Source organism: Pterocles gutturalis, unplaced genomic scaffold, assembly GCF_000699245.1.
Source record: "Pterocles gutturalis isolate BGI_N339 unplaced genomic scaffold, ASM69924v1 scaffold9515, whole genome shotgun sequence".
In the NCBI taxonomy this organism is placed as follows: domain Eukaryota; kingdom Metazoa; phylum Chordata; class Aves; order Pterocliformes; family Pteroclidae; genus Pterocles; species Pterocles gutturalis.
Genome location: NW_010145835.1, coordinates 1 through 26884, shown reverse-complemented (window position 1 = coordinate 26884; position 26884 = coordinate 1). Strand labels below are relative to the sequence as shown.

Sequence of the window (26884 nt, the reverse complement as noted above, 5' to 3'; positions counted from 1 at the left end):
GACCGGAGTGGGGAAAACGACCACCTGGCCACAGCTAACGATCCCCCTGGAGAGGGAGGATCCTGAAACTCACGGAACGGAGATAACGATTCGGGCATCCAAGACTGGGGTGTGTGTGCGGGGGGGGAAGGCCTGGCAGGAGAGTGATGCGGAGCCAGGAGAGAGCACCGAAACCGAAAGTGGAGCGAAGGCAAAAGAGAGAGCACTCTTCTGGGTGTTCTTACCTATATACTGGGCATGACGTGCATGTTATGGAATATCATTGGCTATTCTGAGTTTCAGTCTCAACATAAGGGCAAATCCTATGCTAGCAACCGGCTGTGCCTCTTTGCTCGTCTGCTGACCTTGGCAGCAGAACAAAACATCGGTCTTATCAGCCTGAGCCTAAATCCAAAACACAGCCTCTTGCTAGCTATTTATGAAGAAGAGGGAGAAAAAGAAAAACAAACAGAGTTAACTTCTTAAGCAGTCTGCGCTTAACCCACGACAGTGAGAAGCAGAAATAACAACAAGTTTACCAGGATAGCTTTCAGGTGTGTTAATCTAGAGGTGAAACTACACTAGATTCCTAAAGAGAAGTGAGACGTGTGCCAGAGTGAAGACCCAGCTGTGATTTCCACAGGAGAGAAGAAGGGCATGGTCAGGGCCCCTGCCACAGCCAGTATCCTGGGTGTGCCATGGAGCTGTCTTTGCAGGTGATTTATCACAGAAAGCTCTCATTAGGCCCTACAAATTCCACTCTACTACACACTACCTGGAGAACAAGAAAACATGTCACTGACCTTCCTAAGCTGATGTGAGTGGAATGTTGTCTCCGTCTCACATCTAGAAAGTTGCTCACTTACTGAAGGAGCAGGAATCTCATTGGTGAAGACAGTTTTCTTATGGAAGCATCAGATATGATTTATTTGGATCTGCTGGCTGGTTTGATTTCCGTATCCTTCCTGAGAGAAAGATTTTCCCCAGTGTTCTTCAGATGGCCTTTTTCATCTCAGTGTTTCTCAGCATGCAGCTCATCGAGTTCAGCGTTGGAGTGACCACAGTATAAACAATGGTGGCCACCTTGTCCATACGGATTTCTTATAAGGCTGAGCATAGATGAAGATGCAGGGGATGAATATTAAGATCACAAAGGTTATCTGGGTTCCATAGGTAGATAGGGCTTTCTGCTTCCCTTCTGTGACATGTCCTTATCTTCAGCAAGATGATAGTGTAAGAAATAATCAAGATTACAAAAAGAATAATGAGAATCACTCCACTATTAAACACCGTCTGTAGTTCAGCCATGGAGGTGTCAGTGCAGGCCAGTTTGATGACTTGAGGGACATCACAGTAGCAATTGTCCAGTACATTGGGATCACAGAAAGGCAGCTGGAGAAGAAAAACCAGTTTGTATAGTAGAGTGAACATATGCACTGAAGCATTTAATTACCACGAATCCCATGCTCATGATCCAGTTCATGATAGACAAGTAACGCAGTGGCTCATAGATGGCCACATACAGATCAATCGTCATCCCTACAAGGAAAAAAGCCATCGCACAAGCAATGAAATGTGAGAACATCTGGAGGAAACGCTCGTTAAATGAGATCATCGTGCGCTGGGTGAGGAGGCTTGACAGCAGTTTGGGGGTATTGACTGATGAATCACCGGACATCAAGGAAAGCCAGGCTGGCCAGGATGAAGTACATGGGTGTGCAGAGCTGGTGATCAGCAGCTACAGTTGCAATGATGTTCACCAGCCAGGTTGTCACATAGATGAGAAAGAAGGTAACAGAGAGACAATACTGCAGCTTGCGACTCTGGGTCAGGGACAACAGGAAAATTTCTGTCACAGTGGTGATGATGTTGTTTGATGCCATTCTTTATCCCTGCACCAACAACAGCAATAAAGACAGTTATAATTATGTACTGGAATGTAAAATCATAGAATCATAGAATTGTAGAATAATTTAGGTTAGAAGGGACTTCTGGGAGTTATCGTCTCACTGTGTGGACCAGTTCAAGTATATGGCCGTCTCATGGAAAAAAAAAGAAAGAAAAAAGCGACCAAGAAAAATCCCTTATATTTAGTCAGAATTTAATGTTCCAATTAGTATGTGCTGTCTTTCATCCTGTTGCTAAACACCTCCAGGAAAGGTCTGGCTCTATCTCCTCTGTATCCTTTATCTCATCAGCTAGTGACAGAAGTAAGGTCTCCCCTTAACCTTCTCTTCTCCTAAGGATAATCAAATCCAGTTCTCTCAGACGCTCCTTGCATGTCATGTGCTCCAGCCCAGTGGTTAGTTTTGGTGGCCCTCCAAGGAACTCACTTCAGTATATCACTGTCTTCCTTGTCCTGGAGAGCCCTGGACTGGACACAGTACTGCAAATGGGGCTCACAAATATTGAATAGAGAGGTCAGATCATTTCCTCGACCTAGCTGGCTTGACCCTTGCTAACAGAGCACTGGACGTATGTTGCCTTCTTTGCCACATGAACACATTGCCATCTCCTATTCAGCTACCTGTCTACCAGAGTCTTTTTCTGCAAAGCTGCTTCTGAGACAGTCAGCCACTAGCAGCCTCTACTGATTGCACAGGATGGTCCTTTCCCTGATGCAAGATGTCGTTTTACTTTTGTCAAACTTTATGGTGTTCATGCCAGCCTATTTCTCCAAACTGTCCTGGTCCCTATGAATATCAGCCCTGCCATCCAGCATACTGACTGCTTTCCCCATTTGGGTGTCCTCCACAAATGCACTGAGAGAACATTGCATCCCATCATCCAGCTCATTAGTAAAGACATTAAACAGTATTGGCCACAGTACTGATCCCTGATGGACACCACTAGATACTTCTTACCAGCTGCACTTCACACTACTGATATCCACAGAAAGCTGTGAAGTTTGTTGGACATGATTTGTCCTCAGGATATCCATTGTAACTCTTCCCAATTACCTTCTTGTCCTACATGTGTTTAGCAATGAGGCCATGATCTTCCCAGGGGCTGAGGCGAGACTGATCAGCCTGTAGTTCCCTGGATCCTTCTTCTTGCCATTTCTGAAGATAGACGTGGCATTTGCTTATTTCCACTCATCGGGAATCTCCCTCAATTGACATTTTGAAGATGATGGAGCACAGCCTTGCAGTGACATGAGCCAGCTCCTTCAGCACTGCAAGATGAATCCAATCTGGTGCCATTGACTTGTGCAGGTCTGATTGACTTAAGTTATCCTTATCTCCTTCAGCCATGGGTACTGTTTCATTAGCTCAGCTAGAAAGCTCAGGAACCTAAGAGGCCTGAGGGCAAAGCTTACTATGGAAAACTGACGCAAAAAGGCATTGAGTAAATCAGTCATTTCCACATCCCTTGTCACTAGGCCCCCAACTCCATTAAGCAATGAGACCACATTCTCCTTAGTCTTCCTTCTGCTGCCAATGCACTTTGAGAAACATTTCTTCCTGCCCTCCACCTGCCTTCAAGGTTCAGCTCCAGATGAGCACTGACTTTTCCTGACTCCCTTCCTATATAGGCAGACAATGTCTTTGTGTTGTTCTGAAGTAGCCTGTTCCTGCTTCTACTTTCATTTAGGTCCTTTTTAGTGTTAGAGCTGCTGGGATGTCCCTGTCCATCCTTGCTGGCCTTCTTTTACACTTGCATGACTTACTGCAAATTTGAATGCATTCCACTCTGAGGAGGCTGACACTGAAGAACAGTTTTCCTGTGCCCCTTTACTCCAGTGCAGTTTTCCTTGGGATCCTCTCAAGCAGGCACCTGAACAAGCCAAAATTTGCTCTTCACTGTGGTCAGGCTACTGCTTGTTAGACTCCATGGACAGTATGGTTTACCTCAGTCTCAACCCTGATATCTTTCCAAGTTCTGGTAATTGTTCCTTACAGTAGATGATGATAAAGATCTCTGTATCACAGTCATTTTTCATGCTTCTTTTCAAATAAACGGCATGAGTTAAAATCACAGAGATGGTGTTTAAGGTTTCAGAAAAATAATGTTAAAATATCCAATGAGTTTGGAGACACTGTGAGGAAGTTCTAAGACAAGAGGGCACCTCCCCACCTCACTGTCCCCAGATGACTAAAGCCATTTCCCTGATGGACAGTTACTGCCTTTATTTACTTCAGTTGAAAAAAATAAGTAATTTCTTATAAGGAAAATCATATATACAATAAACCAGGACTTTTTTTCTTTTCCCCTACAAACTAGTATTTTATTCCCAAAATGGAATTTCAGAGAGCTGTAGAGACCAGAACTTTCTGCATTTTTCTGTTACCTTTGGTGAATACTATGCAGGGATTCTGTAATTTTTTCCCATCACAATGAGCTCCTTAGTGTCAGTGAACAATTGCCTTCTGAATCCTTAAAAGCATATTCCTATTTTCTGCTTGCTAATTGTGTTTTTTTCCACAGACTGAAAAGGAAAGCCACTTTTGGTATGAACTCCTGTTTTGTAACAATCCACGGCTAATACTGTATAGAGATTTCTTTGTTTCCATTTTCTGTAAAAACATAATATTTTTGCAGAAGTATGGGGGAGGGAAGAGAAGGCAATCTGCTTTCAATTCAAACCCAGCCTTTCTCTTTTGCCTCAGTAATGTCCCTAGCATAAGACTAAGATCAAGCTCTGGTAAAAATCTGAGAGACAGAAATGCTGTAAGACAGCTGTCAACGGTGCAGCATAGACTGTCTTCCTTCAGACCTGTCCCAGCACATGAGTAGTGTCTCTGAAGCTGTCTCCTGTAAGTAAAATATAAGTGGTTAGCAAGCATTTTCATGTCATTTTCCTTTTCCCAGTGATACTCCCTTTCCTCTGTATATACACTGTCATTGTCAGTGTGTGAAATTAGTCTTGTTTTCAGGTTTTTTGGCAGAAAGATTAATAACCTCCAGCAACCTCCTGGTTCTGTCATCCCTCTTCACAAAAGCTCCTAGATGTCATTGTCAAGTTACAAGATAATACAGTGCAGCTCTACTCAGAAGACCAGGGGATGCAAACCTGCCTTCAGTAGAAGACTCCAGCAACCTTCCCTTATAGGATTCCTGATGCCTGTGTTAAGTCTGAACTAATTATCTCAGCTCACTCTGTAGTGAACGGAGAGAAGCAGCCAACACTAGTGGGCAGTTCACCGGAGATGAGCCTACCTTGGTGAGGTGCCTGTCCCATTCAGGAGCACCTCAAGGGTTGCTGTTCTCTAGGATGACTGCACTGGGCTGTCAGACATGGCATAGGGTCATCCAGAGACACACAATCAGCTGGGGCCACAGATGGGTGGCCAGGTGTGTGTCCCACAACACAAATAAGGCAGTAGCTGCCTAGGCTGAGGTTACTGAATTGTATTGTTAAGCTCATTCCTCAGCACTGCACTACAGCCAGAGGAGATCTCATCATGGCAGTAGCAGGCAGGAGTCCTCTCTTCCTGAAAGAGCAGTCTAAAGGAGAGTCAGAAGTGGAGGATCCCCAAAGGCCTTATTTCACCAACCTGCTTTAAAGGTATTATGCTGACAAGCTCAGATGTAGACAAATGTTCTGTAGACATCTGAAAACAGAGGAGAGGACTTCCTCTGAGGTGACTAACTTAGGCAAAACATGTTCCTGCAGATAAACAAGTGAGTGAAATTCAGTGCTGGGGTTCAGAACAAGCAGTGTTCTTCCAGGTGTAGGTGTGCACAGGCATAGCTGAGCTGGGGTGTTTGGAGGAGCAATGTGTTCCTTTAAAACAAATCAGTTGCACAAGTGCGCCCCATTTATTTAAGAGTACATGATCTGGGATCTCGGAATACGCTATCTTCTTTGGTATAGAGCCTAGAATTCAGGCAAGTGCTTAAATCATTGATCTCTGAGAAGGTCTTGCCTCTGGGCTGTCTCTGATGGATGTTCAGAGGTCTACAGGTGGTAGTCAGAGGCACACAGGTGTCTCTGCTGCCCTGACCCAGTGACCAGAATGAAGCTGGGAGCTGTTGAAGGCTGTTTACTGGCAGAGTTTCTCAAACCATGGCCACAACCCCTGAGAATGAACACCATGACCAGGATAACAAAATGTGAGAGAAACCAGCCTGAAGCCAGCAGTGATCAACATGCTGAGGTAGGAAGAGTGAAAGAGGCTGGAACACACTTTCCCTTCAGAGATGAAGGGTTATAGGACACATGGTCCTGCTGCAGCCACCGACACTGAGGTCCTCACTCACGTCACTCATGCTGGTCCCTCCTGTAAGGGTATGTGGAAGATCAAAGATCAGTGTCTTCTCTTCTCCTTTAAAGGTATCTGGTCAAGGACCTTTTCAATGCAAAAAAAAAAAAAAATTAAAAAAAAAAGGTAATAATAATAATAACAATAGGAGGAAGCCAAGCCATAAACAAGAACATGCAGGGAAACAAACCTGACCAACAAATGATACGGGAGACAGTGATTCAAACCAAACCTGGTCAGTCACACTGATTGATGAGGACGTGTTATTCAAGTCCTGTATATAGGTGCTGTAAATGGCAGCACCTTGTTTGATGGCAGCACCTTGTTTGATGGCAGCACCTTGTCTACCAGTGTCCTTTTATGTCTCTGTATGTGTGTGTCTGGGACATGTGCTCAGGTTTGCCACCAGTTGAACCTGCAGATGAAAAAGGGGCACCTGCACCCCTCATCCTGGGCAGAGATCCCTGTCATGGAGCACCAGGCTGGGCTGAAGCAGCCTGGCAGGAGGGTTCTGGGAGGAGGCTGCTGGAGATGGCGGCCACTCCTGACATACTTTAACAGTTTCGTAATTGGCAGGATCTGGTTGAGCTGTCAGTATTCCTGAGAGTATGCCCATATAATCCTTATGTGAAGGGGGACGGATCCTTTGTTAATACGCACAAAGTGATGAAGTTGTAACTAGACTCCTAGAATATTACTATGCGGGTATCCAAAAAGGATCAGTGCTAGTAAATCCTTGGCTGAATTGGATGAATTGGGTTGCAAGGTCTTGACAGAACACTAGAAGGATAATAAGAGATGTAAATGGCTCCAACAGCAGGCTTAGTGGCTGGGCTTTGTAGTTTGGAGGATGAAAAGAGATGCTTATCACAAGTGTACACAAGACCTCCAGCAAGTAGCAGATGACTCCCTGCTATTGAATCAATAGTGATATTGGCTATAAAGCAATGGTCCACTGGAAATGAAGGGGTATGGGAAAGGAAATGCCAGCCTTAACTAGGAAAACAGTGAAGTCTTATAATTTGTGAAAGAACGTGTAATATAGACTAATGTTACTACAGTGAGAGACTGATTTGTGCCAGCGCTTAGCACTAGTGACAAAAGTAAATGAAGCCTTAGGCCATATGGTTTGTACTCTAAGTTTAGTTTTTATCTATGGAAATGTAACCGGTAGGTAAGGAAGTGTAGGTAAAAATTTAAATACAGGATATTCGATAATAGAACAAATGCAGATGTCTCAGGACACAGACAAAAAGGGTGCCTGGAGGCTGTGAGACCAAATCAGAAGACCCCAGACTGGGTGCACAGGATTGGATGAGCAGCAGTAACATCAGGAATCCAAGCAACCTATGGAGACTATAAAATCCAGTAACAATCGACAGTGAGATCCCTCTTTGGAGGCACACAGCTCAAACTGTAACTACTATTGGATATTAAACATAGCAGAAGAAGGAACTCTATTTTATTAAAGTGGAACCTAGGGATGAAGCCTGTTGAGGTGGCATCTGCCTAATTCCTACCATGGTCTAGGTGGTGGCTGTATAATTCCTACAAGAGTTATGAATGGTGCAGAGCTACCACTGGTTCCAAAAACTAAGAATCATGCCTAGCTATCTTTGGTAGTGACTCAGCAGTCTGCACAGAGCTAACATATTTTTCCAACTTGGCCACCATGGTGTCATGCAGGACAGTGTCAAGTGCTTTGCAGAAGTCCAGGTAGATGACGTCAGTTGCTCTTCCTTTGTCCACTGATGATGTAACTCCATCATAAGAGGCCACCAGGTCTGTCAGGCAAGATTTGCCCTTGGTGAAGCCATGCTGGTTACCAGTCACTTCTCCTTCGTTTTCCATGTGCCTTAGTAGAGCCTTGAGGAGGATCTGCTCTGTGATCTTGCCAGGCACAGAGGTGAGACTGACTGGCCTGTAGTTCTTCAAGTCATCTTTTTTATCCTTCTTGAAAATGAGAGTTATGTTTCCCCTTTTTCAGTCAGTGGAAATTTCACCAGACTGCCATGACCTTTCAAATATGATGGATAGCGGTTTGGCAACCTTGTCCGCCAGTTCCCTCAGGACCCATGGATGGATCTCATCAGGTCCCATGGACTTGTGCACCTTCAGGCTCTCTAAATGATCTTGAACCTAATCTTCACTTACAGTGGGAGGATCTTCCTTCTCCCAGTTCTTACCTTCACTTTCTGCAACTTGGGCGGTGTGGCCAGAGGCCTTGCTGGGGAAGACCAAGGCAAAGAAGTCACTGGGCACCTCAGCCTTCTCTGTATCCCTTGTGGCCACATCTCCAGTTTCCTTCCACAGAGGGCCCACATCTTCCCTAGTCTTCCTTTTGTCGCCAAAATACTTGTAGAAGGTACAAGACTTGTAGAAGACTTAGGATAAAAAGTTCCGGACTTAGGATAAATGATTAGCTATAACACTTACCCATAACCAAAACTTCACTATGTTACCTGCATTATTCTCAGACTACAAAAAACCAAAACACAGGACACTGCACCAGCTACTAAAAGGAAAATATACGTAAGTGGAAATTTAGGGCTTGTGGCCTCAGACTTCAGCAAATCTAGCTACTGATAAGTAAGTAAAGCTAAGTAAATAGCATCCTAAATCACACAACTTTACAACTCTAAGTGATTAATTCTGTCTAAAACTTGTTTATTAAAGCTAAACAACTAATATTTCTTAACAATTTTGGTAAAATTAATTTTTTTTTCTGCCAGTTAAAGTAGATTTGAGATGTGAGAAACAAAGAAAAAAATTAGAACAATACATTCCCTCTCCCATTTTTCCAGGCTCAACTTCACTCCATTACTCCTGACCCCTCTACCCTGCTCTGAACACTGCCCCAAGCAGTGCAGGGGATGTGGAGGATGGAGATGTTGCAGTCAGTACGTAACAGTGCTTCTCTGCTGCACCTTCCTCCTCAGCTTTTCCCCTTCTCCAATGGGGTCCTTCCCACGGTCTGCAATTCCTTCAGGAAACATCATGCTACTTTGGCATGTGGTCCCCCACGGGATGCAGGGAAATACCTGCTCCTACATCTCCTTCTCTGACCATGGTGTTCACAGGTTTATTTCTCATTCTTTTTTTCCCTCCACCTCTGCTTGTCTGAGGTTTTCTACTCTTACATGTGTTTTCCCAGGGGCACCACCATCTTGGCTAATCTGGCCTGCTATGGGTCTGTTTTGTAGCTGGCTGGAACTGTCTGTGTCCAGCACACGGGCAGCACCTGACTTCTTCTCACAGAGGCCATTCCTGAGACTCAACTACCCCCCCACCCCAAAACCTTGCCTTGTGAACCTAGTGAACACATTTATCAACACTGTTTTAGCCACAGATACAAAGCATAGCACTGTATGAGCTGCTCTGAAGAAAGTTAACTCCAGCCCAACCAGACCCAGGACATCCTCCATTGACTATGTTGCACAGATGAGCACAGAGTGTTTATTCAAAAGTAAAAGTAGTTTATTGGGGTCTTTGCAAAGGGTAATGCTCACAAGTTGAATCAAAATCTCACAGAAAAGATGCTTGGTTCCTTTCCAGATGGTGATGGGGCTCTCTGTTGCAAGAGACTTTGCAGCAGCATGATCAGGTAGATAGAATGAGAGGCTCCAAAATGTTTTTTCTCCTGAATTCTTATATTGAGCTGGTCTATGGCCCTCTTTGATCACTCCAGCACATACATGATCCACTGGTATTTTTTTGTCTTAACTGCTCACAAAATGTTTCCTATTCTGTGTCCAAATGTCTGTACTTTGGGACCTTTCCTTCCTCTGTGATTTCCATGTGTCTTACTTATGTAGCAATCCATCTATTCTTTGATAGGAACTGCTGTGAGAATTCTCTGGGACAGAGAGATTCTCAGTCCAGGATGTTAACCAACACATTGAAATACACAAATAGAGCCTGTCAATTAGTCTAGGTTTAGCTCCGTGTCCCAGGTCAGGCCATCATCTCATCCATGCTGAGACTAGCAGGGCAGTTCCTGGACCACCCGGGAAATTAATGACGAAGTAGAATGGGTTTGCACAAAGCTACACCACAATTATAACTAAAGGACAAACTTGAATTTCAACCTTCTAACACACAACTGCATTACCTTAGCTCTAGTCGGAACTGTAGTAAAATCCTAAAAACCAGCACACATGGAAACACTCCAGTGTGTGTTTTGGCATCTCAGTTCAAGGGAATCAAATAATTTGCCAGGGGCAGGCAGGTAGTGCTGTTGAGATGCTCTTCAGAAACCCATCTGCTCTGCTGGTTCACAAAGGCACATGCCTCATAGGTTCTGTGTCATTGTACTTATCTGAGCCGTAGAGATTACATTTCTACCTTCTGTGTTTGCAAGCTGGACACATATTGTTGGTAGGGGCAGAGCTAAATATATTCATAACCCTCATCTCACTTTTAGATAATTTTTTCCTGCTTCTAGACCAGACAATGAGACATTTTGAAAGCAGTTCTGAAAATCACAGAGCTTGGATGTGGGTATAAATCCAAGGACTTGGCAAGTACATAAATATTGGAGACACTGATGCTACTTTCTCCTATAAGGATGTTGAGTTTTTGTAGAAATGGTTACACATTAAACAGTCCAAGGAAAGAAATTGCCCTAACAGCCCAGCAGCTAGGGCACTCACATACCTGACTCTCTCAGGATGTTGGAAACTTTGTCTCCTTTCCAGGGAAAAGGCTACCTTAGGTTCAGATGAAAAATGTTCATAAGGCTGATATCTCAATTTCACTTAATAATTGACAAGAGCTTGTTCATGCTTTCTCAAAACCCCTGTATTTGTTCACAGCTGTTCTCAAATCTTTCTTTATGTTGTTGTTTCTTAAGCTGTAGATGAGGGGATTGACCAGTGGAGTCAGAACTGTGTAGCAGACAGAGAACACCTTGTGGAGGTCTCCCAGCATGTTTGTTTGTGGTACCAGGTATACAACGATCAGGGTCCCATAGAAAAGCGTTACCACGGTGAGGTGGGAAGAACAGGTAGAAAAAGCCTTATGCCTTCCTGTGGAGGATGGGATCCTGAGGACAGTGTTGCTGATGTACACATAAGATACAAGCGTCAAGAGAAATGGGGGTAGTGTCAAAAGGGAGGCCAAGATAAACGTTACAAGCTCAATCCAGCGGGTATCACTGCAGGAGAGCTTTACCACTGGTGTGAAGTCACAGAAGAAATGATCAATTTCATTTGGGCCACAGAAAGTTAGCTGTGGCATCAAAGCGGTGACTATGGCACTAGCCAACAGCCCGTTTACCCAAGATCCACCCGCTAACTGAAGGCAGCACCTGCCGTTCATTATGCTTGGGTAATGCAATGGTTTGCATATCACAATGTACCGGTCATAAGACATGGCAGTCAGGAGAGAGCATTCTGCACCTGCTAGCCCAGTGAAGAAAAAGTACTGCAGAAAGCAACCATTAAGTGAAATAACATATTTGTCTGTTAGGAAACTTGCCAGCATTCTGGGCAGGATGGTGGAAGTGTAACACGTCTCCAAGAATGAAAGATTCCCCAGGAAAAAGAACATGGGGTTATGAAGGTGATGATCAGTCACAACCAGTACCATGATCAGGAGGTTCCCTAACACCGTTGTAATGTAGGTCACTAGGAACACCGAGAAGAGGATAAACTTTACTTTTGGAGTACTTTGGAAACCAAGGATGATGAATTCCACAACAGTTGTTTCATCCTCCTGCTCTGCTCTTCTCATTGCTATAGCAGTTGTAGTAAAGTCCATGCAAATATTTAGAGATTTTGAGAAGAGTCTGCCAACTTTTAGTGCAGGTATGCTAATTAGCACAGAAAGAGGAATCTTCTATGTGAAACTCCCTGGAAAGTTTGCGAATAAAGATCCTGGTTTCCCAGGAGGGTATTTATGCAAGCTAACTTAATTTCTGTGAGGTTAACCTGCATCATCATCCCTCTCAGAGTCAAGATTCACCCACCCCCTTCCAGAAGTTATGATCACATAAAATATGTGTCTAAAATCAGAAGTACCATACAGAGTTCCATACTTTGAACATAAAGATTTAGCCTGCTTAAACTATTATTCAGATGTCAAAAAATAAAAAAACGAAAGTTGGTTTACAGCCTTCATGTCAGACAAGAAAAAATCTGTGCTTGGTACTGCACACTCACAGTGAATGTTATGGACCTGACTTGCTTTGATGCTTTGGAAAAGCCGAGTTGCAGTGATCGTGCAGAGAGCAGAAATTCTTCAGTCACAGGTATTTGTTTTGAAGTTCAGCCACAGGTTTCATTATCTGCAATGGAAATGCATCATTTTCTTGTGCTTTTCAGTTCCATCTCTTGAAATATAATTTTCCTGTAAGACTCAAATACTGATTTACTCCAGCTTATTGTAACTTTCTAAGCATGAAACAACCATGTAAGATAGCCAAGTAGCTTCTAACAAAGGTAACGAAGTTATTTCTCCTGTTATAAGCTTGGAAAGATAAGGGTATGTAATGTTCATCTCTCACTTTATTTTCTGGTATATAAAGCTATTTTTGAAGATGTTAAGTGGGCAGAGTTAAGTCCTGCTAATTGTTTACTTATATCTTAAACAAAATGCTTTTTCGAATCCTAAGAGGGATTATCTGTGTTTAAGAAAAATTTTAAAAATAAATTTTGTTACGTAACTTACAAAGTTTGTTATTTTCAATTTAAGTCTGAAACTAGATGAAAAACTTCTAAAATAGAAGCTTGATCTACCTGGATGCCATGTTTTTGGTATCTGGACATACACTAGTGACTGTCAAGAATGAAATTATGGCAACTAACAGTCATTCTGTCTTCTTGAAGCCTTTTCCATACTCCCAGTGAAACTTTCACCACCTCCCAGATTAATTTTCTCTAATTTAAGACATTGGCAATGTAGATATTCACATCAGAATTATTATTCAAAGCTTCCTTTTATGTTTTAAAGACTGATAGCAGTTATTGGTCTGACTTAGTTTACACGTCTCTTTCAGGATACATCGTCTCTTGCTGTAAAAGTCCAGTGATTCTATTGTCTCAGTCTCTAAGTGAGTAGGTAATAACTAGCTCAAAGACAGATGATTATGTTGCTGAGGTCTGTGGTTAGCCTTCTTCATTCAACCTGTCCAGCAAATGTAAAATTTAGATTGCTAGGCCCAAAGGAATCAGGTAACTCAATTGTGAATACAAAACACTCAAATCTGAGCATAAATTGGGGATTACAATCCCTTGTTTTCTTTTAAATACAAAAATCATCTGTGATTTAGACTTCTACATTAGATGGGTTGGCCTTGGTCTGCCTGTATAACCCATGGGCAGAAACAAGTAAGATAAATCTCCGTCTGTGTTAGATGGGTGGACAGATGGGTGTCTTCAGATGATCTGAATCAGACCAGTCAGTGTCATGGTTTAACCCCTGCTGGCAACTAAGTACCACATGGTCACTTACTCACTTCCACCCAGTGCAATGGGGAAGAGAATGTGCAAGGGTAAAAGTGAGAAAACTTGTGAGTTGAGATAAAGGCAGTTTAATAGGTAAAACAAAGCCATGCACACAAGCAAAGCAAAATAAGGAATTCATTCACTATTTCCCATCAGCAGGAGGGTGCTCAGCCATCGTCAGGAAAGCAAGGCTCCATCACATGTAATCATCACTTGGGAAGTCAAACACCATAACTCCAAATGTCCTCCCTTTCCTTCTTCTTCTCCTCGCTTTTATTGCTGAGCATAATGTCCTATGGTCTGGAATATCCCTTTGGTCAGTTGGCATCAGCTGTCCCAGCTGTCCCCCCGCCATAGCTCCTTGTGCATCCCCCAGCCTGCTTGCTGGCCGGGCAGTGTGAAAAGCAGAAAAGGTTTTGATGCTGTATAAGCACTGCTCAGCAGTAACAAAAGCATCCCTGTGTTATCAACAGTTCTCAGTACAAATTCAAAACATAACCCCATACAAGGTATTATCATAGAATCATGGAATCACAGAATCGTTAAGGCTGGAAAAGACCTCAAGGATCATCAAGTCCAACCGTCAACCCACACCACCTAACTCACTAAACCATGTCCCTAAGCACCACATCTACACGTTTTTTGAACACCTCCAGGGATGGTAATTATGAAGAAATGTAAGTCTATTCTAGCTAAAAGCAGCACAGTCAGGTAACTAAACATAACTGTACACAGTCACTGGATGTTGATTGAGTACCAGAGGCATCTAGCGTGGCTGACAGGTGTGACACAGGCATGCTATAGAAGTCAGTCTTGAGGAAGTCAGTCTTAAGCAGTGCACCTGGACTGCAGACAAATAACTCCTGGACATCCCAAGTGCTCTGTTTTAGCACTTCAGCTTCTCCAGGATTGCCTTCTGGAGGTCCCTCTCTCATTGATTCCACAGGGAACTGTTAACAGCTTGCTCAGACATTTACACTTAACTTCTAAATGTCTAAATGGAATGAGAATGCGTCTTATCCCAAGGTATTCACAGTAATGCCATTTTACTTTAAAGGTTTTAGAGACTCTCATTATGTTGTACACCTGGAAGATTCCTTCAATGTTTGACAGATTGCTGAGATGCAGATAGGATTCATTGCACTAAGCTTTTGTATCTTAATAAAATAAGGGTAGGCTTCAACACAGATTGTTTTTAAAATATGTAGTGTAATGTGAGATTCTGTCAGAGTCAGTGGAGATGTTGTCAATCCCATTCTTAGAGCACGGAGAGCAGGTCGTCTCCCAAGGATTGTTACTTCTCCTCAGATGCAGCACTTCCAAGTTGTCTTTATCAAATTCCATCTGCCATCTTAGCAAACCTAGTGAGTCAAGCAATCCAGTCTTTCTGGAGGTCTCCACAGCTGAGTTCACTTACTCATTCATTTTCTAGATAATCTAGGAATATTTATTAGTGTCTTGAATACAATGAACTTGGACATAGGACTCCGTGAATTTGTCTAGTGAATTCTTTCTCATGTGATGAATGTTCATTTCCTGCTGTTTCATACGTTTGTTTTGTGGGCTTTTTTAAAATGAAATTAAGACTCTTGGTTTTTATTGTAGGATAGCTTTGTTTCTATGAAAAGCACTGGGGAAATCCAAATAGCATTTAATAACCAAATTTGCTTTATCTACCTCTTTCTTTACAACTTCAAGAAACACATGTTTACAAAATCCATATTGATTTTCCCCAAAGTATAATACTTATTTGTGTGACATGCTTACCTTATGAAAATTTTAGGATAAGCTTCCCTGTTTCCTTCCTTCTCCCCATTTAGTGAGGCACAGTCAGACGGAAGCGCAATCTCTTCTGACCTGTCTTCTCTTCCCAAATGCTTTATGTACACTCCAATTCTCTGTAAAACTACCTGCATGCTTCTGACTGGATGCTCTGGGGTTAACAATCCCTTTGCTATGTTTGGCTCTGTTTCTCCCTTGTTTCATCATTTATTCCGTACACAAGCAAATAGACTCCCACTTGGCATCTCTGTTAATGAACTTTTCTAGTGATGGTGCAAGTATATAATGCTTTGACTTTGCTGCTTGGCAATAACAAATCAACAGCAACAGTGCAAAAAAGTCAAGGCTAGTCTGAAGAAAGGAACAATTTACATCCAAATGCTCCATTTTATGGGCCTAATGGTGTTCAACACTAGAAACTTCACAAGACACTGTGTGGAGCGGAGAGGTGTCATCATCTTAACTCATCTTCCAGTGACAGGATGGATATTGCCTCACTTACTTTTCCTAAGTCAGAAACAGATCCATTTGGATTTTTCTACAGTCAATGGCAATAAAACAGGCACACCTAAAAGATGATCTATTCCCTAGTTTTAGGTTCCTCTTTTAAAGTAAAATTAATTTCTTAGGGTGCTGATCTCACTTCACTGACTACAGAGGGAGACTAGATGACTACCTTCCCCAGCTGACTTCTCAACCTCCAAACCCTCTGCCAAACCTTCTCGTGTGGAGGCATCAGATGCCTCAGCATTTCCCACTTGATCATAAAAGTGTTAGATAAAAGGACCCATCTATTACAGAAGTTAAGGTTTGCTGTTCACATCTAAGTATATAAATAGTTGCTTAAACTTAGATCTCAGCCACAGGCTAACTGATCTTTTTTTCCTTTTTTTTTCTGAAAATCCATTTGAATTTTCCTATTCTTTTAAAACCTGTTTTACTGTAAGACTACTGAAAATAGTTATTTTAACTAAAACCTCTAATTCTGAGACCATCAGAGTACAATTTACAACAAGGAGCAAAATGTTTTTCATCATTACCCACCCCCTTACTTTTTTGCCCCCCAAACTGTTCACCATTTTCAAGTTGAATTCACTGTTGCTTGAATTTTCTTGAAACTCTCATTTTGTCCAAACCTGTTAATGAGTGCTCCCACACACACCAGCGATTCCTCTCTCAGGAAATGAAAAACCTTCACCTGCAATAAGGAATTGTTCAGTACTTGCATGTTTCATTTTCATGTGCCTTGGCTTAACACACAATAGAGTGCTACAGAGAGCAGCAAGAATGATGTTTCTCCATGAGAGAGGAGAAGAGGGTGCCCAGATCACAGGCGGAGGCACTGACCTCACCAACGGGATGCAATCCTGAAGCACACATGAAGGAGAGCAGAACAGGGCCAGTGACATTAGCAGGTTCCTTTGAGGGCCAGTGATCCTCTGATCAACACAAAGTGACAAGTCAGGTCCAAGGTCAATCCAGGGAGCCTCGAAACAAGTCAGGAAGAACAGGTGACAGGGCTAGGCACAGGATGACACAGCTCACACAGCTGAGAGGGGAGGTAGAGGGAAGAACATCCATGCCTGAGCTTGTGTGAAGCTGCTGGAGCTATGGGCAGAGGATAAAGATCCCAGATGAGGCTCATCACAGCATCTGTGCTCATTTGAGGCCCTGATAAATTCCAGATTTAAATTTCTGAAAGAATTCAACTGGCTTAATATAGGGTATGATTCAGTCTGAAATGAGATGTTTAAATTAGGTGTCTAAACCCAAAAGACAAAATACTTTCACAATATTTGATGTTTAGATTGTCAATGAAGAGAACGTACGAAGCAGGTTCATTTCAGCTAGAGATCATTTCTCATGCAGCACAGATCTGACTGAATCCAGCATCTCACCTCGGACAGAATCAGAAAGGATTTTTATGTGACAGGCTGGACTGTGCTGATTGGAGCAGGATGTGGCCAGACTAGTGCACTGACAAGCCAGCTATTTACACATGGCCAGCCCTTTTTTATCCCCTTCCTCTGCTATTTTCCCACTGTTGTTTCTCCCCAAATCACCTAGAGTCCTCCCTCGGCCCTCCTTTGGTTCCTCCTCTAAGTATCCCATAATAAATCCTGTATAATCCCAAACTGCTTTTCCCTTGCATCCTGTAACGTGTCCCAGCCCTAGGCAGCAATGCCCCTTAGTCCCAGGTGATCTGGAAAGCTGCTCCCCATGACTCACGGTGATGGGTGTCATGGCTGGACACTGGGGCTGATGGCTTTGCTGGGACAGGGGCCTGGACATCGCACTCCTTCCTCAGGAGTCCTGAATTGGGTTCCCATCACCATTGTGTGTATCTGTGCTCCTCTGGGCTTCTGCAAATTGGCGTTTGATAGGTTGAAGGCCCCTGGGATGGACCTTGGCACAGCCCAGCAGGCTGTTATTTGTGGTCCCTTCTTGCCATTGTCTCTCTCAGCTTCCTTGTGGGTGTGCAGAGGAGCTTTATCATACAGCCTAAAAAAAAGGTCACGGTGCATCACCATCACCCCACGGCTTCTACTCAAAAACATTCTTACATCTTCTCATGCCTATATCAGTGTGTGCAACATGTACTTTCCATATCACAATGTTAAAATACATAAATGAATGAGTACCACACAGTTGTCATAGTGTTTCTTTATTCTATGCTGTAAAAATCTGAAAGAAATGAACCATGAAGACCCTGTTCAAGACCTACACGTTAGTAACTTGGATAATCCTCTGTAGACAGTATTTGCTCTGAAGGGTGTGGATGGTGGTTAGTTGCAGCACTTGGTTGTTGAACCAGTCAGTGGTCTCTAGGCTGGATGCCTTTAGGAAAATGCACCTAGTCAAACATCATTTATTATACATTTTCATATATGTATACATACATAAATATACACCAGCATGTAAAAATACTTATGTGTATGTATATATGTATATAAATCTATATACATACATAGTCTATCTATGCATATGTGTATAAATCACCTCTTCGTACCTCAAAGTTGGTCTGCACTTTATGATAGAAATGCATTTCTGATTACTTTACATTGCCAAAGAAATCAGAAAGCAAAAAATTCTGAATTTGTCAACTTCATTTGTTAGATATTTAAATCTAATCCAGTGACTCTGGGTGGATTACTGTAACCAGAAATGAACATCTCTAAAAGCTATGTTAGTCTTCTTTCCTAAGTCAATGACAAGAAATAGATACCCGCAGAGAAAATGATTCCTCAGTTCTTTGACAGGCAACTTACAGCAGGATTGCACTCCAGAAGTGACTCTTTCTTCCTATTATTCATAAAGGGCTCATTCTTTGATTGACTTAGACTTGAACGTCAAATTTTAAGCAGTTAAAATTCAGTAGGAGTTGATCTCGTGGAGATCACTTACCTCAGCTAACATCTGCAAATGATGAGAAAGCAAAGCAGACGACAATCCCATAATAGGATGTAGATGATTATGTTTCTTCTTTTTTTTCCCTCTTTTTTTATTTCAAAGTGCTAAAAATATTACAAAGGAAATAATAGTGAATTTTTTGTTTGTTTTTTAAAACCTGAAATATCTGGACATTTATTAAGAGGGTGAATAAATGAAATCATACTGGCCTTACGCATAAGCAGACACACTTTTGCAAGACTTGGGGTATTTATTCATCTGTCGTTTGACTGAAGATGATATTAATTGTATTTAACTTTACAGATTGTCTGAAACTTATGAAATTGCTACTGGAAAAATGATAATGTTGTGAGTCTTTCTGATAACATCTTTCTGTCAAAAACTCTCTGTAGTGCCTCCCTTACATCACTATTCCTGAGGCTGTAGATGATGGGATTGAGCATTGGTGTAATGACTGTGTAGGAAAGAGACACAAGCTTTTTGTTATTTGGTGAGAGGCTTGACTTGGGTTGTAAATGAATTAAGCAAGTTGTACAGTAAAAGAGAGTAACCACCATGAGATGAGCCGCACATGTGGAAAACATTCTTTGCCTGCTTTCAGACATGGGCATCTGCACAATGGTGTAGATGATGTAGATGTAGGAGATGGTGATTAGAATAAATGGTAGCACCATGATAAGCAGAGTGGCAATGAACACCAGAAGCTCGAATATGGAGGTGTCCGAGCACACCAATTTCAGTACAGGTGACATGTCACAGAAGAAATGGTTTACTTCATTTGACTTGCAGAAAGGCATACTGAATAGCCAACCAGTGAGCCCAATTGCTACAGGGAATCCAGAAAGCCAAACTGCTGCTGACATTTGCCTACATGTCTTTTTGGTCATGATGGTTGCATAGTGTAATGGATGGCAAATTGCTGCATATCGGTCATAAGCCATGACTGCTAGCAGAAAACACTCAGACGTGATAAAGAGTACAATCAAGTTCAATTGCAAAGCACAAGCTGTGAAAGAAGAGGTCTTCCGTTCTGACAATAAATGTGTCAGCATTTGTGGCACAATATCTAAGCTGTAGCAGACATCAATCAAAGACAAATTCTTGAGAAAATAGTACATGGGCGTATGAAGGGCAGGGTCAAGAGTTGCAATGAGAACAATGAGAATGTTTCCCATCATAGTGACTGTGAAGACCAAAAGAACTACCACAAAGAGTAAGAGCTGGAGTTGGGCAAGATGAGTGAAACCCAGCAGGATGAAGTGAGTTACTCTTGTGATGTTTCCCCAATTCAGATCTTCCTCATTCTCCATCTGAAGAAAAAACAAATTCAGCAGTTCATGTTGCAGGTGAGTATCTTGAGAAATAGACAATGGAATGATAAAATAAGGTGGGCTGACTGTAGTTCAAATAGCTTTATAAGCCACCTGAATGAACAGGCTTAGGGAAATACCAGTATTTTTCAGTTTGAAGGGCTAGATTTTAATCTGCAACCTGACACACAAACATATTCACAAGCACACACCCAAATACCCTTCCATATTTAAACCACTCACATAAACAATCACTCATAGATACAGGCATGCTGTTATATGTACACACGTGCAATCACACAGAAACACAAGTGTGTTTATGCATCTGGATGCAGAATCCTCACTCTCCTTTCCAACCCCCTCATGCTTGCTCCTAGAGGTGCAGCAACACACTCGGTCTCAGGAGTTACAGAAGCAAATACATGACCCCTTTAAGTTCATATCTCTAGGAACAACCAATGGTCTGCTATTGTTCAGCATGGGCAATAGCTTCCCCATTAAGTAGTCCTAATGAAGATAGCTTGGTTGCAATCTATACAGGATGTGGGAAGAAAATCTCTAAATTGTCTTTAGCTTCCACTTTACTTTTAACCCAACAACACTCCATCTTTAATTATGCTGAAGCTGCCAGAGCTGAATAATGTTTTTCAGATAAAGTTCTGAACCTCACAAGGAGATCAAGGATATTTTGAGCTACGAGTTTGAGGAGGAAAGACAGAGAGATGGAAATCTCCAGTGCTGGTATCTGCAAAATCACCGTGGTTTAAGCCACACAGTGAGGATATGCTAATCTTTACTGCAAAACATTGTTTTTTGACAGTATTTTATTAGTATCAAATAATGATTCCTTTTTTAAACTTCCACTGCAATTAAACTTTTTTTATTTTTATGCTTATTTTTTTAAAAAAAGACAGTAAAGGCTTTTCAGTTACTTGAAAATGGTTTATAATGTCCTTTTACCCTTTTTTCCTTTCTCTTAAGTTGTATGAGAGAAAGAGGAAAACTAGAATAATTTTTTTTGTATGACAGTTGAAAGTGAAAGATGCTTTTATGTTTTAAAACAGTATCTTTTCATAAAGAAGGAAACTAAAAGGCAAAGACTATGTAGAGAAATATTGTAAATGCAGAAATCTAAAATGACATTTCACACTCCTATCTATTTTCCAAGAAAAAACACAGATTTTCCTCATTCATTTTTGGTCTTGAAAGAACTTACCACATTAATCCATTTACCATTTCTTCGTGGATGAGTGTAGCTAGTGTAGAGCATCATCAGAATTTCAGTGTGTCGTACTCAAAGACTTTAGTGAAATTGTATTAATTTCTTTGTTCATTTTTATACCTACCTTGTTCTTGTGTTTCTTCCTTCTCAGTAAATAACCCTGACTACACCTGAAAAGTTCTTGATTGTCTCATGATTCATGTCTTTTCGCTCCTGAGTAAAAACCTGGCACCTCCCTTCATCTAGCTGCTCTTAATCATTTACAAAAGAACTCCCTTAACACTTTTCCTAGAGGTATTTAAATTGTGGTTGTGGGAGGATCTTGAGCTGGTGTTTATTTTTAGACAATGAAAAAATTATATAAGGCCAACAAAATATCTTGAGAATAGAATACTAAGGAGACAAACCACATCTAGCTCCCCTTTTTTTTGCCACTTACTTGCCACTCCAGAATGGAAAATATATCATATAGGCACTATGTCTTATCTACCAAACCTGTCCAATTGTCCCAGATGTCATAATCTGTCTAAACAGTCAATAGATGCCTTAATTAGAATGAAATTTGCTGTACCTACCTAGATCCTATGTATAGGCAACAGAGCCTCAGTAGAGGACTTTGTTTCTTGACTGACTGACTGACCAGGCACACAAATATATCCTATAGGCACTACTCAAAATAGATGTCTCAGTGTGTGAGTCACCTCCATAGAAAATGCCTCATGCTCCCTGTTTTCTGGATACTGTAGATACCTATGCTGGTACATGTAGCTCTAAGAACTCTCCTTCAGGCTTCTTGAGGAGTGGTTTGGGTCATCATGGTTAGCGTAAACTGTTCTTGCAGGAACAGAGCACCTCCACCCAAGTAAGGGTGCAAGACACATAAAATGAGGATGAGCCTGTTCTGTAGGACCAGACAGCTACACACAGCCGTGACTGTACATCATCATCCTCCCTTACTCTTTCTCAGTTTTGTAGTCTAGATAGGCTATGGTCATGGCTATGGAATGAGTCTGGGAACGTTGTTACAGTCTCCTTCCTCAGCATCCCTAGGGGCAGCAGGGATGTTCTGAAGCGCTCAGCTAGGGAAGAGCAATGGTTCTCTGCAATCACACTTCGTTTACACTCAACACTTACACCAGGAGCCAGAGACAACCTCCTGTCTTGGGGGAAGGTGACAGCCGTAAAGTCCAGCGACGTCCAGAAAAATAGGCTTATAAGAAAACCACAGTACCCTCATCTCTCTTTTTCAGGGTCTTAAGTGACGTCTTTGCAAGGACAATATAATCTTTGAAAGACAGTGTCAATGAGCAGAATTCCCAAATGACTGGAAAAATAAAAATTTCACACCCATTTTCCAGATGGGCAAGAAGGAGAATACAGGAAATCACCTCATTCCCCAGCAAGATTATGGAGCAAATATTCCTGGAAGCCCTATCCAGGCACAGAAATTACAAAAAGGTCATTGGGAACAGCAGCAGGGATCACTCAAGAGAAAATCATGCCTGAGTAGCTTGGTTTGCTATGAAAAAACCTTGGAATTTCTCAAATTAGCCTTTTTGTTTTGAAAATGCAAAAAACCCACAAAAAAACAGACTCCCAAACCCAACAAAACTAAACAAAATGAAAACCTGTGGTTTTTTTTGTGACCCTCACATGGAAACAGGCCACAGTTTCTAGTCCAGAATGGCTCAAATCCATCCTACCTGTACCATGAGGACTAGAGAGTAAATTGTTCTTTTCTCCATGAATATGTTTCCTTAAGTGGCAGTTATTTAGCTCTCTCCAAATGGAAAACCAAGACAGAAATGGCATCTAGACAGCTAACATGAATAAGGAGCTAAGCAACACACAGCCTCGCACTCACTTTCCCTCTCAGCAGAACGGGGGAGAGAACTGGAACAGTAAAAGTGAGAAAATATGTGAGTTGAGATAAAGACAGTTTACTAAATAAAGCAAAAGCTTCCTGTGCAAGTAAAGCAAAATAAGGAATTATTTCACTAGTTCCTGTTGGCAGGCGGGTATTCCGCCATCTCCAGGAAAGCGGGGGAGAATGCTCCATCACACATAACATTTACTTGGCTAAACAAACTACATAGCTCTGAATATTCTACAATTCCTCCTTCTTTCCCCCAGCTTTCATTGATCAGTAAGATGTCATATGGTCTGGAACATCCCTTTGGTCAGTTGGGGTCAGCTGTCCTGGCCGTGTCACCTCACAGCTTCTTGTGCACCCCAAGCCTGCTTGCTGGCAGGGCAGAGCGAGAAGCAGAAAAGGCCTTGGCACTGTGTAAGCACTGCTCAGTGTTATGAACAGTGGGTCACAAATCCAAAACAGAGCACCGTGTTGAGCTACTATGAAGAACATTAACTCTATCCCAAACAAAAACAAATTAACAGTGCAGATGATCAAAGGAGCAGTGACCTCAAACAAAACAATTGGTAGTTTGGGTAAGCTCTGGGAACTTCTTTGAGAGCTGTTTTATTAAATTTTTATTAAGAGACAGAGAGATCCATCATAGTAACAGTGCATATGATCACAGTGAGTTATCTGCTACAAGGTGATTGTTTTTCTGATGTACGTGGGAAGGTAATGATATGTAAAGGTGTGAAATTGCTGTACCAATGTCACTGAAAAACAAGTCAAGTGGCATTAAAGAGTAAAAACAATCATCTGACTTTCCTCAGACACTCTCAGAGTGTGAACACTCTCAGACAAGGCATAAGAGTAAACTGCTTGAATAAGGCACTCTCTTCTTAAAAGAGAAGCTCCCAGAGTAGGACTGAGTTGCCTAAACCCAGCCATGGAATTCAGATCCCTTCAAGGAATCAAGGACACCCACACTGAAGCAACAGACATGACGAAAGATCAGCTGGTGACCTGTACCCTTCTACAGTGTCTTTTCTAAAATAGAGAGTAAAATGACATCTCCAAAATGTACATTTGAGTTTCAGCATGGAAAACCATAAGGTATCTTTAAACACCAAGGCTTTGGATGTATATTAGCTCTGGAACAATGAAACTTTCTGTGGTATGATGCATCTGACTTTCCTTAAAGTAGGCAAGAAAAAGGGGATTGTCCACTAATATAAATTATCCATCTGTTGTGACTCTCAATGTCTACTCTTCCTCTTACTTTCCCCCAGCCTTTATTACCAAGTGTGACTTCATATGTTATGGAATATCCCATTGGTCAGCTGTGGTGAACTGTCGCAGCTCTGTCCCCTCCCAGCTCCTGATGCATCCACAGCTGGAGAGGCAATGTGAGAAGCAGAAAAAGCTTTGATGCTGTAAAAGCACTGTTTGGCAATAGCTAAAATGTCTCTATGTTATCAACTCTGTTTTCATCACAAATCCAAAACATAGACCCATACAAGGCACCATGAAGAAAATTAACTCTATCCCAACCAAAACCAGTACACCACCCCACACAAACACAGCAGGCAAGTCTTAGCAAGAGAACACAAAGAAAAACAATATTAAAAAGATCATTCATTTGATTTCAAGAAATCTGACAAGAGCAGCTGCACGCCTCGGTAGCAATTGTGGAAGTAGCATAGGTGCTGGATGGATCTTTTGTGGAAGCCTGAAGACACGGTTATAGAAAACGTAGCTTGATAGAAAGCTCATGTCTGGGGATCTGAGAATAGTGAAGGAACAAAGAGGCAGTGAGAATGCACAGTGGTGATGTGTTGGAGGAAGGCTGGGGTAGCTAATACAGCAAATAGATTCAGAGGCAAATAGAGATGAAGACTACGCCCATAGTAGGGGTTATTTAAGTGTGCCAAATAGAATCATACTGAAATTCTTTCTCCTGCATTGCTCTAGGTTTTTTCACAGTTTTTCACCCCTCATTCTGCTAATGGACTGCAGTGGTATGTTGATCATTTTGGACACCTTCAGTAATCATGATTATTTCTGCCAGTGTTTTGAACTGCCATATGGAACATAAAAACACTGTGATGCCAAAATGACTGTGATAAAAGCAGTCATCGTCTTCCATTCTACATAGACAAACAGATACTGGACACTTCATAAAATGTTTAAGCTAAATAGTGTGTGGCCTTCTGATCACTTGTGTCTTCTAGGTACTGGATGTCAGTATCGATGATAATGTTGATTGTGTGTTTCTAATAATATGCACAAGCACAACTGAAGCATATCCTCGTGTGCTGAAGAAACAGCATTTAGATTACTTAGAGAATGACAGATTTTGGCTGGTCCTCCTTGGCAACTCGATTACTCAGAAAGAACATCCATTATAAGCAGGGGACAGTCCAGAGCAAAATTTGTCCCAAGACAGCAAAATTGGAGATGTTTAAATCTAAATGCTTCTGGTTGTCAGCCTATTCTGAAGAGAACATAAATGACTGAACCTGAAATCTTCTTCATGAAAATAGATGCAAAAGATCATGTGAAATAATCAAAGCCAAAAAGGGAAAACCATATCTTTGAACTGTGAAAATAAGGTACAAAGGCAAGTAAGAGAAATGAGAGCAATTTAAGTGGGGAAGAAATGATGGTTTTATACTCAGTGACCAAATCTTCTAATTTCACTAAATTTGTTTCTCGTCCATGAAAGAGAGGTTGACTAAATTTAAGTGAAACCCAATTTTGGAAAAGGTACTCAGAACTTTTTTTAGCTTGGTACTAGGTACACATTTAATTCCAGTAATTCCAATCAGATCTGATTTTTGCTTGTTTGTTTGTTTTTCTCCTACTGTAATTGGTAGGAAATAGCCAGTAATTGTGTTGATTTCTGTTGTTGTATGAAAGGAAGGGAAGGGAAGGGAAGGGAAGGGAAGGGAAGGGAAGGGAAGGGAAGGGAAGGGAAGGAAAGGGAAGGGAAGGGAAGGGAAGGGAAGGGGTGAAAGATTCAAATTAACAAATAGTCAGTTCAAATGTGAGTAGCTGGAACTGAATTAAACTTCTCCTACGAGAGATATCTCTTCCCCTAAAGGCATCCAGTCCAATTAGACAAAGGCAGTAGACTAGATCAGGCTAGTTCTGTCCATTGAATTATATATCCTGTGATGTTTTCCTCTATTTTTCAGACCTTTTTGGCTAATAATGATCATCAGCTGGCTCAGGATGCACAATTCTTAGCATTAGACATGTAAGACATGATATGCCTAAATCTGAAAGAGTCACTCTGGTCACACTTTACAGAAAATGGATGGAAAGTTGCCATTGAAAATAGCATTTAATCAGCTATATTAAGTATATCATTGTCTTGTTACCTCCCATTGTCCATAGAGGGAGCATTAAGTTCTGAACAACCAACTATGACATTTCTAAAACCAGCTGAAATCAGTCCCACCCATAGGGGAAATAGGGATTTCAACAGAGTCTACTTAAACCTGGAATAAATCATGTGTCAGTGGTAGCTCAGCTGTTCTCCATTTTGGAGGCATTGGATGGAAGAACTGCTGAAGGTAGGACACTTAATTCAAAACACTTATTGTGAATACATGAATTAAATCCAAGGAAGAACTAAGATCTGAATTTAAAGGTTGTCATAGCCACTAAAC

General features: G+C 41.7%; 3 protein-coding genes across 3 annotated transcripts; all 3 read right to left on the bottom strand.

Annotated features, from left to right (window-relative positions):
* Positions 1–972: 972 nt before the first annotated feature.
* On the bottom strand, positions 973–1862 carry LOC104470550 (olfactory receptor 4D2-like). The gene is given in 5 exon segments (XM_010085517.1): positions 973–1082; positions 1085–1188; positions 1190–1389; positions 1391–1651; positions 1653–1862. Coding segments are annotated over 5 exon segments (885 nt in total).
* A 9102-nt stretch (positions 1863–10964) lies between these two features.
* LOC104470549 (olfactory receptor 11A1-like) lies at positions 10965–11918 on the bottom strand. The gene has a single exon (XM_010085516.1). It carries the CDS (start codon positions 11916–11918, stop codon positions 10965–10967), a length of 954 nt encoding a protein of 317 aa, XP_010083818.1.
* Positions 11919–19149: 7231 nt separating this feature from the next.
* On the bottom strand, positions 19150–20133 carry LOC104470548 (olfactory receptor 10A7-like; the record flags this gene model as incomplete). Its single annotated transcript, XM_010085515.1, has 1 exon — positions 19150–20133. A coding segment is annotated over one exon (984 nt), but the record flags the coding sequence as incomplete, so codon positions are not given.
* Between the last annotated feature and the right edge of the window lie 6751 nt (positions 20134–26884).

Bases quoted from the DNA above. Each gene is read 5' to 3' on its own strand.
- LOC104470549 (XM_010085516.1), bottom strand. From the start codon at position 11,918: ATGAGAAGAGCAGAGCAGGAGGATGAAACAACTGTTGTGGAATTCATC.